At 37.8% G+C, this 18,118-nt stretch overlaps 1 protein-coding gene across 2 annotated transcripts in view; it reads right to left on the bottom strand.

Annotated features, from left to right (window-relative positions):
* GLRA3 (glycine receptor alpha 3) overlaps positions 1 to 15,118 on the bottom strand; it is an 86,475-nt gene extending 71,357 nt beyond the window's left edge. The window contains exon 1 of one of the 2 annotated variants that reach the window (XM_054066151.1): positions 14,748 to 15,118. In XM_054066151.1, the coding sequence (XP_053922126.1) occupies positions 14,748 to 14,857 (110 nt within the window). In that variant the 5' untranslated portion in view covers positions 14,858 to 15,118. The remainder of the gene's footprint in view (positions 1 to 14,747) is intronic. The other variant, XM_054066152.1, reaches the window with a different exon arrangement.
* Positions 15,119 to 18,118: the final 3,000 nt, after the last annotated feature.

Below are 18,118 nucleotides of genomic sequence, written 5' to 3'. Positions count from 1 at the left end.
ACCCTAGTTAAGCTACTTATGTATTTTATTTTGAAAATCTTAACACCAAATTACTGCAATACTCGGTTTGCTGATTTTCCTCATCTAATCATAAAACAATTCTTTCATCTCTGACAAAATCCATCTTAGCCATTCATAGAGGTAGAAGTCTTGTATTTCATCTTACAATGCATATTACAAAGCTATTATATGATGCTTTGCATGCATTATGATGGTCCAATACCTCTTACAATTAGTTACTTAGCTTATTTGCTAAGACTGCATGTGTGGCCAAATGCCTGGAGAAATTGAATCTTGTATTTGTCGTCCACTCTCTGCAGCAGATATTTGAAGGTTTTTAACGCACTTTACATTAAAAAGCTTTGCAGAAAATCTCAAGGAAATTAATTACACGCTCCTGAGGAGTGTAAAAGCTATAGCCAGCCAATATGCACTCAGTTGCACCTCACAAACAGCAATACAAAAAAAGCATTTCAGGAAATTAATTTGAATTGGTACTTATCCACTGATTCACCAGTAATGGTCAGGTGAATTAATCTCATGACTACTTCACTTCATTCTGTAACTGTTAGTAATGGTGCTAGAATTCACTAATTTTAAAACAAAAATTTTACAATATAACCAGAATTAACAAGGTCTGCTAAAATGAAATGACCTTCAAGTAGGTAATGTCTGATAATTGCATTTTAAAAATTGAGGCAGTAAGTTTTTCTGGTATGAAGACAGTATTTAAATCTTCTTCTTTACAATATAGATCTCTTAATAAAATGTATTTGTTATGATTAATGGGAAAAATGAACATGTTTGAAGAAGTAAGAAGCATAGGACTTCTTTTTTTTTTTTACAAAAACAAAAAATAGTCAATGTACAGCCTAAACAATACTAAGTAGTTTGATTTTTGTGGATAAAGCTGTTTCCTAAAGTTTTTCCAAGTTTTTGCACATTTTGTTATTAAAATGCATTTGCTTACTCAAGAAGTATGACACAGAGGTTCTTCTGAGGTGTGATGTGTTTAAACTGGCTACCTGTGATGCAGTTCTCTGGTTTTTATTTCAATAAACAACTTTAACTTTTCAAAGCTGTGCAAATGTGGACATTTCAAAGATGAGGCAAATGTGGACTCAGAACAAATATGTTTAAGGGAAAAATATTTAAGAATTGCAAAAACAGTTTAAGGCAATCTCTTCACTCTATTGAAAATTTAAATCCTTCACAGAAAATAGAAGACAAATTGACTTCTCCTATTGGGGGCCATTCATCAGCAATATTAATTCACAAAAAGCCAAGGTCATTCTGGAAAGTTGTGAGCAGTGTCAAAGGGTCACAGTGGCAGAGTTCCAGTCCTGAAAGTGACAGCCAGAACTGCTGTCACTGCTGCCTTATTCTAGATCACACAGAGTTTCTTCTGAGGAGCAAAACAAGACTCAAAATTCATCTCCTTCTCTGGATTATCTTTTGGAAGACTGAATCCCTTTACATTGTTTACACTGTGAACCCAGGGCGACTGAAGTCCTATTTTAGATGAATGAATGAGGTAACATTACCTCCTACACTTCAAGATTAATGTGAGGACATGTTTTCCTTCCAACTCCTTTCTATTCCAGCATGAAAATAATTCTACTTAGGCTCTATTAGTAAATAAATTAATTTCATTCAGAGGGATCAATAAAAGCTTCAACAAACCAACAAAGTGCGTTTTCAGTGGTGAAAGTGTAGTGGAAGAACATGGCATGTAGTAAACCCAAAGACAGCAAATAGGAGATAGGATTAACTTTGTGATGTCTCAAAAAAGTCTGAGATTCCAAATGCCTTCCCTATTATTTATGTTAAAATTCACGATAATTTGTTGCCTGTTGATTAAAGATTAAATTTATTTCTTTTTTTTGTTGTAGGTCACAAAGTTGTCAGTTCCTAGTGTAATGGAAATGTAAATTTTCACATTCTGCAATGTTCTAGATAATAATAATTTTACCAGATCAGAGAGAAACACAGCACTCTTACCTCATGTTTGCTAGAGAAAAGATTGTCACTTCAACTAACAGGAGCAGAAGTATTGTATCACCAAGCGGTAGTTCCTAAGAAAAATCCTCAGGAGAATGTTAAATATTTTCTGTGACAGGTTAGACTTTCTACTTTTTTCCCCCGCAGTTTTAGTAAAAGTTGGCCTTTTACCCTCTTATTTTGAATAAGTTCAATTGGCCAGATTAATTTTCAATACAGTGTTGCAGAGATAAGTGGTGCTACATCAGGACACATTTTCAGCCAAAGTAACAATTTTTATGAGTAGCAAACAATAATTTCCATTTTAAGATTACTAATTCTCCACTCTTTATTATTTTAATGGTTAGAAATGAAAAAGATGTGAAAAATATATGGGATTGCATTTCAAAGCAAATATTAAAAATGTCTTCTTTCAGATCTGGGAAAAATTTCCCCTTTCTCTTTCAGTGACTGAAGTAACATTCCACTTTAGTGCTCTTTGTAGATAAGGCAATGGTTAAAAGCATTTTCTTTTTTTATGATGTTCCTGATACCTTTACAGCATCATATCTTTTTCCCTTTTATTAATATAATTGAGAACTTCTCTAGCCCTACAATCTTCCTCCAGTTCTGTTTGTCATGGAAGTAAAACAGTACCATGTTTATAGCTTATTTACTTTAGATTCTATAGTTTAAAAAAGCTTTAGATTGCTATGGAGAGTTCCAGCTTTTTCAACAGATGGAAAAAGTAGAGATTAATGTTGTTTTAAGTCTTCTGATTAAGTTACTCTAACTTGATCACCATCCCACAGATCAAATGGCTTGATTTTCTAGATAAGGCTAAATTTATATATACTCTTTTTTTTTTTTTAGTGACTCTGTACACATATATAAGCACAATGACACCACCTTTTGGGGAAAAAAGTTATCTGTTGAGGTAAAAGAAAAAAATTAATTTGTTAGCATTCTTCGTAATCCTACGGGCATGGCTTTCTAGCTTAGTTAAGAAATGGATTCAATAAACTACAGGTTTTCTTGTTTAAGACAGGCTTACTGTCACCAATTTCAGACATGTATGCAAATTTTCTTGACATTTTATGAATTGTGACTTAGAATATTTTTTTCATTTTTTCCCAGAAACACCTACTTCCTTCATAGTCTTTTGTACCTGTTGTATACCTTATTTATATAAATGTTCTAAAAGCAGGTCCTAGTTTCTTGCTGTTCCTTAATTTATTCAACCTATTTTTGGGGGGAATGGAGGAAAGTCATACAGCCATACAAGGAGCAGAGAATGTTTTAAATAGTCAAAGACTAAATATTCAAAGATATTCTTCCAAAGACCTACTGCATGGGTTAAGTTTTTGACAACTTTAACTTTGAATTAAAGATAGATCTTCCCAAAATTCAATTAACTGTTATGTTTTGTGGTTTTTTTAGACAGCTAATACTTGGCTAAAATGAATTATATACCTCTGAAAATAGAAACTTTCACTCAATAATTTGTAGTAGCCTGAACTTGTATTACTATCTCAGTAAAAGGATCATTTGCTTATTAACTGAATAATAGACAAGTTATTGGATTAATGGGTAATTGCCAAATGACCAAGTAAAATAATTTTCAGAATATTATCTTTCATTAACACCACACATCCTTCAATAAAGGCATGTTGAAGCCGAACAATTACATTTATTTTTGTCATTAATGAATGATTCCTCTAACCAATTGAACATGGGTGGGAATTGACTGATGTCTTTCACCACCATAATGAATAGTTATTCAAATGATGTCAATGAGACAACACTAGATTGAAAGGAGAATCAATTAAAATGAGACTTTTGCTTGGCTCTAACCTGCAAACTACTGTTTCCCAAGGCAAATTCTTCTCACAACTAGGAGAAACTTATGAATACTAAAAACAGTTCTGCAGGTTATAGCTGTTTGGTTGATTCTGTATTTTGAACACATCCCCTACTTCTTTTAAATTGTACAGCTCCATATTACTGCATTTTCTAATTCTAATACACAGCCTAGATTTTTTATTATTGATGCGGCATTGCCCCATTAGCTTACTTGCATACACTAGGTTGCTGTAATCTCACCCAATATAAACATGTACAGTGTCCAGTGATGTGTGCATCTGTACAGAAAAGTTATTCATCATAATCATAATTAATGATAATTTAGAATGTCTTAAGTCTCCTGTTCCTCCTTTGCCTTGTTTTGCTTTAAAAATCCACTTTTATGAGTTGAAAACCATGACTGAAACTGAAAACTGGGGTTCTTTGTTATGTTTCTTGTCAAAAATTACTTTAACTACTCATGAAAATCTAATATTAGAATGAAATGCTTGAGGTTCATCGATAAAAACTTGATTTTTAATGAAACCCCTGCATTTGTGAAGACTGAAGCACAATTCAATTAAATGTTATTCCATTTGCCTTAGGGGAGGCCTACTTGTATCAGTGCAAGAGTGTTGTCCTGTATCTTCAGTAAGGATGTCAGATAGCTGTTTAGAAGATTAGACTTTTTCTCCAAAATAAGTTTGATAGGACATAGTATCATAATACCATAGTATAGTTTGGGTTGAAGGTACCTTAAAGATCATCTAGTTACACCTGCCCTGCCATGGGCAGGGACATCCCAGTAGACCAGGCTGCCCAAGGCCCCATCCAACCTGGCCTTGAACACCTCCAGGGATGGGGCAGCCACAGCTTCCCTGGGCAGCGTGTGCCAGTGCCTCACCACTCTCATGGTAAAGAAATTCTTTCTTATATCAAGCCTAAATCTGCCCCTCTCCAGTTTATACCCATTCCCCCTGGTCCTATCCCCACAAGTCTTTACGAATAGCTCCTCTCCAGCTTTCTTGTAGCCCTCTTCAGATACTGGAAGGTTGCTATAAGATCTCCTCTGAGCCTTCTCTTCTCCAGGCTGAACAAGCCCAGCTCTCTCAGCCTGGCCTCGTTACGGAAGGTGTTCCAGCCCTCTGATCATTGTTGTAGCCCTCCTCTGGACCAGTTCCAACAGCTCCATATCCTTCTTACATTGAGGATTCCAGAACTGGACACAGTATTCCAGAGGGGCAGAATCACTTCCCTTGACCTGCCGGCCACGCTTCTTTTGATGCAGCTCAGGTTACGGTTGGCCTTCTGGGCTGCGAGCGCACGTTGCCGGCTCATGTTGAGCTTCTCATTGACCAGCACCCCCAAGTCCTTCTCTGCAGGGCTGCTCTCAATCACATCATCCCCCATCGTGTACTGAAAACGGGGATTGCCCCGATCCAGGTGCAGGACCTTATAATTGGCCTTGTTGAACCTCATGAGGTTCTCAGAGGCCCACTTCTCCAGTCTGTCTGGGTCCCTCTGGATGACATCCCGTCCTTCTGGTGTGGGAACTGCACCACTCAGCTTGGTGTCATCCGCAAACTTGCTGAAGATGCACTCAATCTCTCTGTCAATATCATTGATAAAGAAATTAAACAGCACCGGTCCCAGTACAGATCCCTGAGGGACAACACTCATCACAGATCTCCATCTGGACTTCGAGCCATTGACCACTACTCTTTGAATATGACCATCCAACCAGTTTCTTATCCACCTTACTGTCCACCCATCAAATCCATATCTCTCTGATTTAGAAAGAAGGATGTTGTAGGGGACTGTGTCAAAGGTTTTACAGAAGCCCAGATAGATCACATCTGTCGGTTTACCCATGTCCACTGCTGCAGTTACCTCATCACAGAAAGCCACTAAGCTGGTCAGACAGGATTTGCCCCTGGTGAAGCCATGCTGGCTGCCATTAAACACCTCCCTGTCCTCCATGCGGTTTAGCATAGCTTCTAGGAAGATCTGCTCCATGATCTTTCCAGGCACAGAGGTAGGACTAACAAGTCAGTAGCTCTCAGGGTCGTCTTTTCTACCCTTTTAAAAAATGGGCACAAAGTTACCCTTCTTCCAGTCACCAGGGACTTCTCCTGATTGCCATGACTTTTCAAATATCATGGAGAGTGGCTTGGCAACTGCATCTGCCAATTCCCGCAGGACTCTGGAAGCATCTCATCAGGTCCCATGGACAAGGTAGAGAAAAACTTAACATAGCCTGAAGAGTCACTCATCTTAAAATAAAGTATTTCAACCAGCAGAACTAAAGCCTAGACAAGTCAAAACTTATCAGTAAACAGAACTCGGTTCTTTCCCAAAACACTTCTCATGAAATTGTTTATTTTGTTTCATAAGCTGATTATAATTTACATAATGTGCTATCACTACTGATTAAGAATTGTAAGTTAAGGGAAAATATTTCTGTGCGGAAAAATATTGATTTTTTAAAATTGGGTTTTACAGAAACATATCTGTTTCAATGTTGTTATCATGAAGTGCTGGCAGGTTTGAGTGGAATATTGTCCAGTGTCCTTTCTATTCTGCCAGACACAATCAGTTTTCTAATGTCAATCAGAACTGAAGGTGGGGTCCTAGGTTCTAATGGTCAAAAAATTCTCTGAGCATTTTCCCCAAAGAACTGAAGAGATTCTTTCCTACTTTCTGCAAATTAAAATCCCTTTTATGCATTGAAAAAACAATAAGATCTTTTCAGAACTTTGGAATTTTCTGTGAGACAGGAGCTATAACATTCAATACACTGTGTTAATTTACATGAGATAAATGGATTAAGTAATTTTTTCCTTTTTATTATTTCTACTTCGAATCAACACTACAATAATTCAATATAAGATTTTCTTTAAGAAACAACAAGGTTGAGCTTCAGAGTGATGATGACAGTGACAAGATTCACACCACACCAAATAATGACAAACCCCAGTTTTCCTAGTGCGTGCACTGAAGCATATTCCTTATTTAATAAGTCAGAGAAAATTATGTGAAGGTTAAAAACCAGTGCTGTTTGCATTTCATGTTTCCACCAAAATTATCCTGGTCCACTACACATACACACATTCTCTTTCATACGCAAAGTGATGTTAATTTGCCCTCAGATGCACGCTTTGCTCTACATGTCTTACTTGTGCAAAATATCCAACACCCCCTTAATTATCATGTGATTCTTACAAGCTTCATAAAAACCAAGGGAAACACGCTGGGTGAAGGACAGACCATGACTGGATGTGTTACGGTCTATATTACGTGCAAGGCACTTCATTTCCTGAAGGCATCATCACTGGTGAAAAAAAAGAAAAGGCCATTCTGTTAAGCATTACTTAGAGAATCTGAACAAGAGCATTTGTGCTCACATTTTGATTACAGATGAAAATTTGAGTACTCTTACATCCAAAGATTTGTGTACAAGAACAACAAAAACTGGTAAAGAGGTAGACATGTTATTAGAGTTCATTTGCAGAGTCTTAGAATTTTGCAATAAGTTTTGGAGGAAAACTTTTAATGCATATATGGAGAAACTGCTTGCAAATAGCTTTTTTAATTCCAGTTCTCTACTGTATTGTACTTTTTGTAATCATGGATTACTGACACAAGTGGGTGCATTTCATATTCAGTTTGTGTAGTAAAAAAGATGCAACATCTTGTTCAAAACAATTGCGTATCCAATCTTTACGGTGCAAGCACTGAAGGAAAAGAGAAGACAGTTTATTTTACTTTAACTATTGGAAATTAAAAGTTAAAGCAAATTCTGATAAATTTGCTCCCTTTTTTCTTGGAAAAAGAAAAATAAGATTTACATAAGGCATTCTTTCTGATAGTTAAAGCAATTAAAAAACCCCACTATAGATTTAAAGAAAAAAAATCTTTTATGGGGTGTGGTCCGGATGTGATGCTGAAATCTCCCCATTCTGATTTCAGTTTTAATACTGCTGAGTCAGAGGTAACGGATCTGACCCAATAGCAGCAGGGAAAACATTGCTTAGATGTGCATCCTTTTGTGGAGGTGTTACATAGAGGCTTAGGCACAGAATTATCATTCACTTTAGAATACTGTCATTAGTCATAATTTAACTGTGTGAAATCAGTGCTCTTGTCAGTATTGGTTTCAAAATTATTGGTTTTCCCTTCAAAAATAAAAAGTTTTCGCCTACTATTGCCAGCAAGCTACCACTTTGTGACATTTATTTCCTTTATTTAATATGGCACCCTTCGCCAGCAGGTATGTTGCTCACAAAACTGGAAGTTCAGTTGGTCCCTGCAGATTAACATGTCTCAGCCTACATATGCCCAGAGCATTGACGCTCCTGTGCATTACTGAATCTAAGAGATGACAGCGCAGTTTTGGAAACTTTATAGAATTAAAAGCTTTAGTAAGACAAAAACTCAGGAACTTTTCAGTAATTGAGTCCTGGTGTATCCCAGAATTTTATAAACAAACTTTCCACAGAGAAGTCCCCAAGCTCTGAGTTACACACTAAGATATAAAGTAATAATAATATAATCCCCCAACTTTCTGAAGAAGGTTACTTTTTACAGTTGGACTTGATGATCTTATAGGTCTTCCCCAACCTAAACGATTCTGTGATTCTGTGACGTAACTATAGCTGCAGCTTGAATTTTAGTCAGGAAAAGGAAAGGGAAAAAAATAGTTTGTTTTTTAAAATGTCATAGTTGTATAGATTTTGCTTCCTAAATTCGTTTTAGCTTTAAGAATCACATACAGGTTAATGGCAATTAGCTCAGCCTCACAGTTTGAGATAATTTAGTGCTCCTGTGTTTGCTTTCTGCTCACTTATTGTTTCATTGAAATAGTCTCAGGATAATTTGCTGGCTTGCTTTTTCGTATGACCATTGATTCATCTTAAACAGCAGCTCCCTATTACAACAGCCCCATCAGTGACCACATAATTAAGTCAGGCCAGAGTCTTCTTGAACTTTGCTGCATTTTCTGTAGTCTCAGACTTTTTCCCTTGGAAACTGCATTTCACTAATATTTCACGTCAACAAATAGAAACTTTGGTAATAACAATATTAAAGAGGATAGGTCTTCCTTAGGAAAGTTCCTGCCTGGAAATAGCCCTGAATGTTCCCGCTCATTTTGTACATCTGTGGTAGGGGAATAACAAGGTGATATGTGGTATAGGAAAATTATATAAGAAGTGTTCATTATGTATAAAGTCCACTGCAGTGTACAGCAAGTATTATTACCGTATTTCTTGTTGAATAATGCTGGAACAATTTATTAAACAGCTGACTGGAAGAGTAACAACAAAATGCATTCTTTTCTACTTTTAGTACCACTTTATGTCTATTTATGTACATTTTTCCTTTATTCTTTCTTTTTACTCATACTACTTAGCATTTATATTTTCACAGCATCTAGTCAGGAAGGATCATATTGCTTCAGAAGCCACAAAAAGTAATGGATTATAGCCCATGCTAGAGAAGAAGTACAGCCTCAAAGGTGCTCGTCTTCTTATCTCCTGACTTTACTGTGCAGAATGTTCTGCTTCCTGATGCTTTTCTCATTCTCTCCCTTTGGACCTGCATTCTTGTTACACATAGTTTCTAGTTGTGTTCTTGCTCTCTGAGATGTTCCTTTTTCTGCTGGTAGTTGACAGTCATCCTCAAAATGGTGCCTTTTAATCAATCTGATCACAATGCCTACATGTTAGTGAAAGAAAAAAATCCTCTTATTTAGTTCCTATCTCTTTTACTGATTCTTCCAATAAACATCATGAAGATCAGTAGGAAAAGCAATAAAAAGGAGAAGAGGCGACACCAAACAGAAGGGCTTGTTATTGTTCATTACTTGAGAAAAGCTGATTTGCGGGAATCATTCCCTATAGGTATTATTACATAACTCTCAGTAAGGTCATTTGAAGCTTGTATTCTAAATCTGTTAAAACAAGAAGCTCTAATCTTATAAAAAATTTCATTTTCTCTAATTGTCAAGATTTCTAGGATATCTAGATGAGACTAGTCTGATAGAGAAGCTATTACATTTTTCATCATACAGAAACAAAACGCTTTTCTCCCAATGTTATTTGCTTTAAATTTTTTTGCATCGATTGTCTAGGAATGAATTAAGAGAGGCTGAAAAGTAAAAAAATGTTGCAAGTACAGTAAGAATCGAAAGACTCATGTTTTTAATTGAAATGTCTTTGTTACTTGCTACTCTTAAAGTTTAAAATATTATAAACTCAAAAATCTACACATAATTATCAAAATTATAAACATGGTAGTTGCAAAAATGTTTTGAACAGAAATAAAGAATGGATAGTAAAAGTTCTGATCAAATTCATACTCATGAAAAGACTCATATTTGTTTCAAAGGGATTTCAGTGTTTCACTTGTATAGTTGAAATATGAGAAAATTTGAATTACATATTCTTGGTTACCACATCCCTCCCCCTTCCTTTTTGTCTGAGTTTTGGAAGGTACAATGCCTGCCTATGGGTACGTCCTGCAAGGGAGCCCCAAGCTCTCCGTTTGACATTTTATGATGACCCTGAGCACATTTCCTTTATCTCAGGGGTTTGGCTACCCAGGCTCAGTGCCAGCTCTGCTAATGCAGCAGCCCAGCTTTGAAGCAGAGCTGTTTGATAAAAAGCTGCAGAAGCCTCAGCAGGGGTTCACCCCTCTTCTCTCAGGCTCTTCAGAGCTGTTTGTTTCTTTTTCTTTTTTCTTGTTTTCCTTTTCTTTTTTTTCTTTTATTTTGGCTTTTCTTTGGTTGGTTGGTTTTTTAGTTTGTTTGTTTTTTTCCTCAAGAACACAGGGAGATGCTCTTGGTCTCTGTGTAGGCTACTGTGCTAGTCCACCTCTATCCAGCCTTGTATTTTCCTAATTCTGACCCTTAACTTGATCTGCTGACCTGACTTTTTGGCTTAACATTGGACCTGCCTCAACACTACCAACTGTGCATGGCTCCTGCCTGTTTGCTGTGAGTGTGAAATCCCAGATCTTGCTGCTCCCTGAGACGTATAAAATCATTTTCATTAGAACCTGGAATCCGTTGACTGATTTATCTGACAGAAACTATCTTTCCAAGTTGAGTCTAGGCTGCTGAGGAAAGGTACTCTGCCTTGGTGCTCTCATCTTGACATGACATTTACTTTCACACACGATTTTATTCATAACCTGATTTTAGCAGACATTTATGTCTTGAGTAGTACTGCAGGTATAATTCTTAACATATTAACAAGCTACTCAAGTCTCATCAGAACATCTGAAAATCTTTCTTTTCAAAGATGTTTTTGATGATATGTCAGATATGATATTTTTAGCTGTTGCCTATTTCTCCTTCATTGTTTGGAGGAACTAATGCTGTCTTAAACGATAGTGACTTCTGCTTCTTAAAGCTATTAATCTGAAATCAATTTGCAATGCAGTGCAAGGATAGTTGCAAAATCACTTAACTGTGAGCTCAGACATGCCCCAAAGTTAGGTTGCATGGAGGTTTCTTCCACAATAATCCGGTGTCTAAGTGGAGCTAGCTGTATTTGTGATAGTGTTTCCCTCAATGTAAGGCCAAAGGGCAGAGCATAGTACAAGGAAAGATGCAATAACCGAATTGTAACATGATTCTTGTTCTATGCTAATGTGGCTACCCAAAGAAATATCATATCGGGAGAATCTGCTTTGCATTTCTATGGTGCCACATACCTTTTGATCCTGTGCTTTCCTCATACGCAGATCTACACATAAAATACCCATACTACAGAGTTTCTGGCAAGTCCACGACAGTGTAGTTCTAGCAGAGCTGTGCTGGCGCCCATGCAAGTTTGAGACCTGTCATAGAACTGTTTGATTCAAAAATATGATCTTTGTAGCAAGTCTACAAATATGACCTTGCTTTTAGAGTGACATTTTGGAATGCCAGTAAATCCACAGGATGTTTTGTTAACTATATTACTTTAATGAAAACAGGAACACTCAGAGACTATTATAACTTCAAACCGGATCTTAGAAGTGTTTATTTTCCTTCTTTGGTAGTGAATAGTTACTTTTAGGCTCCACTAAATTATTTTACTTAGTTTCTACTTTCATTTTTACATCTCAGTCCAGTTCTTAATATCATACTGGGGCTTGGCCTGGCAGTCATTAATAAATAATATTTTTTTTGTTTTGGGTTTGACTGTAGCTTTTCTCCCAGTTCTCAAATATATCACTGAAATCACATTAGAGTGCTATGTACTTAAACTCTTGGTTTTCCTATCTAAAATCTATAAATATATTACCAGTAAGTATATTCCTAATCTATAGTAGTACAAACATGCACAATATTAGGAAAGCCTATTAACAAAGTTTTATTCTTCCTACACTGTCTTTCAGAAATAAAATTAATAACTAGATCCTATAAAGCATAATAAGCATCTTGTTTCAGTCATTTCAAGAGCCTTTAGATATAGGATGAGAAATGAATTATTTGGGAAAAAAACCCAAAGAGTTTCCTCTTGTGAAGGAAATCAGTCCAGAGACTTTGCTTAAAGTAGCAAGTCTATAACTTAATACTGAAAAATCCTTGCTTTCATTTGACCTGTACTGAAAAGAAAATTAAATGCCTGTCTTCCCCGTCATATATTTTAAGCAATTGCTTTAAACAGCTTCAGGGCTGTTGGACAAGAATTGGAAGTTCTTCCCATGAGGTTCCTTCAATCTTCTCCAACAGACTTAAGTGATTGTAAATGAAGAGCAGAAAATTTTTAATGTTGCATGTTGTAAGAAAAGATATATGACTTTTCCACAATGTTTGAGCAAGTTAAACACTTAAGGTTTGTTTGTTTCTGGAAATTCACAGCACATCTATCTTCTTACTGAGGATGTTATATACATACTAAGGCTGGAGTCTGTGTGTCTTATGGAGAGTGGAACACTTATTCCCTATTCCTTTTGCTCTAATGTAAATCACTTCACAAAGCTTAAGTTGGAAAATAATTAGAATTAATGGCTCCAGGAACAAGAAGTTTGGGAATTTTACAGATTCTGATTTATTTTTTCTTTCTTTTTTTTTTTTTTTCCTTTTTGTTTTTAAAAGCGTTTTCTCCATTTTAAAGCATGGAGAAGACTCCTGTGTGTCTCAAACTGACTCGGGTTTCTCAGGTATTATTGCTAGACCTAAAGTCACTGTCAGTCTCTATATTAAGATATACATCAAAGATACAGAAAGAGTCTGAGCAGCTTTCTGAAGTCTTTCTCAGACTACATAAACCTAGTGCACAGTAATCGTGTTCACTGTGATAAAATGACACTTTCAGAACACAGGCTATTGCAGTACAACAATTATTTGGACATTGCACAGAATAACTTGAATTCATACCAAATAAGATGCTGGAATACACTTTGAAACAATGAAATGTTAGTCCAGAAATATGTGATACAAAATACATGTATGCTTTCCAAGACTTTTTCTCTCTCTCTCACACACACACACATATCCCTCCGGAATATAATACATGGTTTTATACCATTAAAATAAACAATGAATCATTCAACAGTAGGATGACATTTAAATAAAGATGAAAAATAAGTTCTGTAAGTACATTGAAAGAGAGTAATACTAGCACAGTACTGCTTGCATTGCCAGTGCTACACAGGGGTTTGGTCGCCTACTCTGAACATTAAATAGTCAATGCAACTGGAAAATTTAAGCTGTAATGTATTTGCATTTACTCTTTCCTCCCAGTATCAACCCCATATCATTTGATCCAGTTTCTTAAAGTCTCATTTGTTTGGCACAACTACAATAAAATCACATTATAAACTATTTACATTACATCAATATCTGTACTGATACAAAAGAGGTCATTAAACTAACTTCAAAAAGGAACGATATGCTATAAAACTGTGAGCATCTGTGATCTGTCATCATTGTAGGGCACTACATGCTGCTGTTTTAACTTTGCAGTTATAAAACTCTTACATGTATAATCCACAAACTCTCTCTGGAGAACCACTTTTCAAATTTAAGTTTTCTTTTTTATCTTTGTCAGGTAACAATGTGGTTCTAAAAATAGTCTGACATTCTCATGTCACATCCCATAGTCTTTATATTGTGCTAGAGAGCTAGAATGTTTGTTGATAACAAATGTGGTTAATTCTGCATCAGCAGTGAATGCATGACGACATTGAACTCTGCTTCTTTACATGTCTGTTACTACTTTTTAAGTTTTCCCTCACATTTAAATGGAAGACTCATTAATTTTAGCCTGCTCTCACCACACTTTTAGAGCTATGTCTTAAAAGATTGCTTGCATTGACACAATAATGTTACTTTAGCTAGAAAAAGTGTGCTGGGCAGAAAGTGTGAAAAACCTGAATGAATCTCAGTCTTCTACTCAAGTCATAATTTATGTATATATTTCTATCTTCCATAATACAAATCCTGGACTGCAAGAAGTACAGCAAATGTTTTCTTTCTTGAGGGAAATTCCATAGCTCTTCACTCAGCTGTAATTATTTTTCTGTTTCTATACAAGGCTTGCCTGACCTAACGCAATCTCTGATTTTCCTTGACTCAAAAGAACAGTCAGTAATTAGTCTACACGACAGCAATTCAGATTATCTTCTGTACCTTTTACGTACAGACACTTGCAGCTAAAGAATTTTCAAGATCATTAGTGTTTCCTGTTAAAATCGGTGGCAAAATTCACAGATCAAATAGGAAACACAAATCGCGAACAGGTGAGGGAAACACACAGCCTGCAAAGGGCAAAATCATATTCGAGGCAATGCAAAGCCACAAAGTCATTCGCGAAGCACAGACCCGCGCATTTAGTTTTCGTGCCCACAGCCTGGCTGCCAAAGGCGGCGAGAAAGGCAGGGACCGCGGCAACTCGGCGAGAAAAACGGCTTCCCCGAAGAAGACAACTTACCTGAGCAGCACCGCGGCTTCCCACAGATAAAACCCCGAGACAGCCGCGCGGAGGTACCTAATCCGGGCCATGCTGCTCCCGGAGTCCCGGAGCTGCCGCGTCCGAGGCATCGGAGGGGCTCTGCGGCGCGGCTCCCGCGGGCGGCTGCGCGCCAGCACCCTGGAGAGCTCCGTGGGCTCCGCGCCCGCCTATCGCCCCTCGGCGCCCCGCGCCCTCCCGCCGCGCCCCGCCGCGCTCGCCCCGCCGCTCCGCATGGCAACCGAGCGGCAGCCTGATCCCAGCCGCGGCGGCCGAGCCCGCCCGCCCCCGGCTCCTGCCAGCAGCCGGCACCCCGCCGCCGACCGCATCCTGGGCGAGGGGGGTCGCCGCGGCCCCGGCGAGGCAGGGCGGGGCGAGCCCCGTCCGTCCCAGCGGAGCGCGGCGGGGCGGGATCGCCGAGGGCGGCGGGGAGGGGGCGCCCTGGAGGCGCAGCCCGTGGAGGGCTTGGCCGGGGCTGCTGGTGGGGCTGCTGCTCAGAATAGCCCCTGCCCGAGTGCCTGCCCTGCTGCGGGGAGAGGGGTGATGCCTGCACGGGGCAGCTGTCGCTCCAGACCTGGGGTGAATTCACTGAACCTGAGGTCTCTGAACGGACTGGGAAAAGAGGGGTGGGAGTTATTCCACTTTGCCTGTGGTGTGCGTTTTCTTAGTTTTTTTTTTTTAGGGGGAAAAAACACCGCTGTATTTCAGTCTCTTCTTTGAAAGTACAGTGCTGATGGATACAGGGAAAACATATCGTGTTCTATTCCACTTCACAGAAAAGAGAGATGATCTGGTGCCATAAGACAGGCTAATAAGGAAATCCAAGCTTTGAGGAGGAGAGTGGAAGGGATTAAGGTAAGGAATAAGGGAAAGAACATTGTAAAAGGAAAATAGTAAAGGTATTAATGAGAAAAGGGAGGAACGGAGAATGAGGTTACAAGTATGGATGACAGTAGGAAAGTGAGATGACTACAGTTATTGTCAGAGAAGCTAAACAACATTTCAAGCAAGCCAGCGGCTGCTTGCATTAGAAAAGTGTATGAGCTGGTATTGAGAAATATTGTTGGAGAAATTCTTGTGGGAGTCTGTACAGTTTGTGCATGAAGTAAAATGAAAGATACGTGAGGAAGGGCTACTTGGAGAGGGACAGAAGGAAGAGCAAAACATATCGAAGATAGTACCGCAGGAATACTCTGCGTAAGGCTAAAAGGCAGTGCCCTTGAGCACCTCCATCACATCTGGGAGAGCCAATGGAAGGAGAAATCTGGGAGCAGTTCAGGAACGGCTCAGCATATCCCCCTCTGAGTGTTTGCCTCAGTATCATCTTCTGGCTTGCTTTTTTTTCTGTAGCCACCTACTTGTGTTAAACAGCAGTCCTGCTACTTGTGTGGCTTCTCTAGTTGCACAGGCCACACGATTGTCTCAGACCAGAGTCTTATTTATACTATTAAAAAGCTATAGAAAACTCAAGTGGTGAAGAAGGAAGTGGGTGTGGAAAAAGGCAAAGATACAGCAAGATTAGGCACACAAAGCAGAGTAAAAGAAACTGAAAATTGGTGGAAGTATAATAAACTCAGAAAAGGAAGGCAGAAAGACAGAGTGAAATATAGAACAAGTCTTTACACAGAAGAGAAAAAGCCATTAAAAGATCATTTAGTAGAGGAGATATAAGAAAGAAATAAGAAACCGGGATTTTATACATTTCTTATATCCAAGAACAGGGTGTCTGTAAGAAATAGGGTATTTCTTTAGAAATCTTTAGATGAATCACGTGTTCTACCTCTGGGTACATTTTCTTTTTTTGTTTCAAAAATATCCCACATGTAGCTCTCAACTCAGTTCTTAATTTGTGCTTTCCATTTTCACCATATCCTTATTTCCTTTTTTAGTTCTTCAAGGTTGTCCCAGCGGGTATCACTAAATAATAACACCTATCACACATTTTAGATCCCATTGGGATTTTGTTGTTGATAACTTACCAAGTGTATGGCTGACAAATGTACTAGAACATCACTTACTTATTTCCTTTTTCCCCTGAACCTGTTTTTTACTAGTAGTGGTTACATAAATGTAGAGGCTCTTTGTATTTGGCAGTTTCTATGTCCACTTTGCAAAAGGTTTATCCCTTTGTTCTTGGCCTTCCCAGAGCCTTGGGTGGCAACAAAGATCATGAAAAGAACCTGTTTAAACCCTCAACTGAAAACTTAATAGCAAAAAACCTAAAGAATCCCTCTGTGTGCTCAAGGACAGTCTCTCCACGCAGATGCTCTACAGAATCAGTATAGAGAGCTTCTTTTGTATATTCAGAAGAGTTGTTTGTTATCTTTGCCTTAAAGTAAGTATTTAGTGAGTCTGCTTCTCCAGGTGCTGTTTATATTTGTGTGTTACATACTTGAACAGTGAGTTGGTCTAACATTTCATTGATTTGCCCTGGGACAAGTGCATTTTTCTTATGATGCTATTAGTTAAAACTACCACCATGAACTCTCCAGTTCTCCAATAGGAAGAGCTCTATTAATTATGAATATGGGCTATATTTTAGATATGCAGAATTAAAACTTCTCTAAATCCCTGTGGGAAGAACAAATGCTTGTGTTTCAAGTAGCAACTTTGCTGTTGCATCATTTTGTTCGGCTAAATGCAAATGTTGTTTTCAAGCTTTTGGAAATTTTCATATGGGTAGCATTGAATATTAATGTTCTCTTCTAAGTGGATTCAAACAGTTCACCTTGATTTATAAAAAGTCCCAGTTCAACAAAGCACTCAAGCATATAGTGTTGACTTCAATGAGATTAGAAGCAAACAAACATAGTTTTTAAACACAAGCTTTGATAAAATATTCCCTGTTTCAAGTATTTTAACATACTATTGTTTTAATTATCATCTTTTTATTCCATATCACTTCTTGTAGACTTACCTGCTATTATACAAAGCTGAACACAAGTTATCTCTTGATAATTCTGGTAGATACAATAAATTGAAAGGTGAAACTTGTTTGAACATCTATTTTAAAAATGAAGCCCATGGAGCATCACTGTTGTACAAATCTGTTTCAAATATTAGTCTTGTTCATTTATATATGCCTCATATACCTGGATAATGACACTAAAAATATGAAACATGATAGCTGGTATTTGTATACCATATGCATGCAAAGCTGAGCTGCATAATTTACATTCAGTAGTAATAGTGGCGAAGTGAAGTATATTCTTGACAAATGGAAAACACTAGTGTGTTGAAACAGAAAGTTTTCCATGAAATCTGTTAATATCACTCTTTAATTCTCCAGATAACCATCAGGCAGTATAGTTACCCTTTCTAAGGTCCAACCAGTATTTAGGTATATTTGAAAG

The sequence above is a fragment of the Cuculus canorus genome, chromosome 4, assembly GCF_017976375.1.
Source record: "Cuculus canorus isolate bCucCan1 chromosome 4, bCucCan1.pri, whole genome shotgun sequence".
Lineage (NCBI taxonomy): Eukaryota > Metazoa > Chordata > Aves > Cuculiformes > Cuculidae > Cuculus > Cuculus canorus.
Note: the sequence above shows the minus strand (reverse complement) of the source record. Positions and strands in the feature narration are given on the sequence as shown.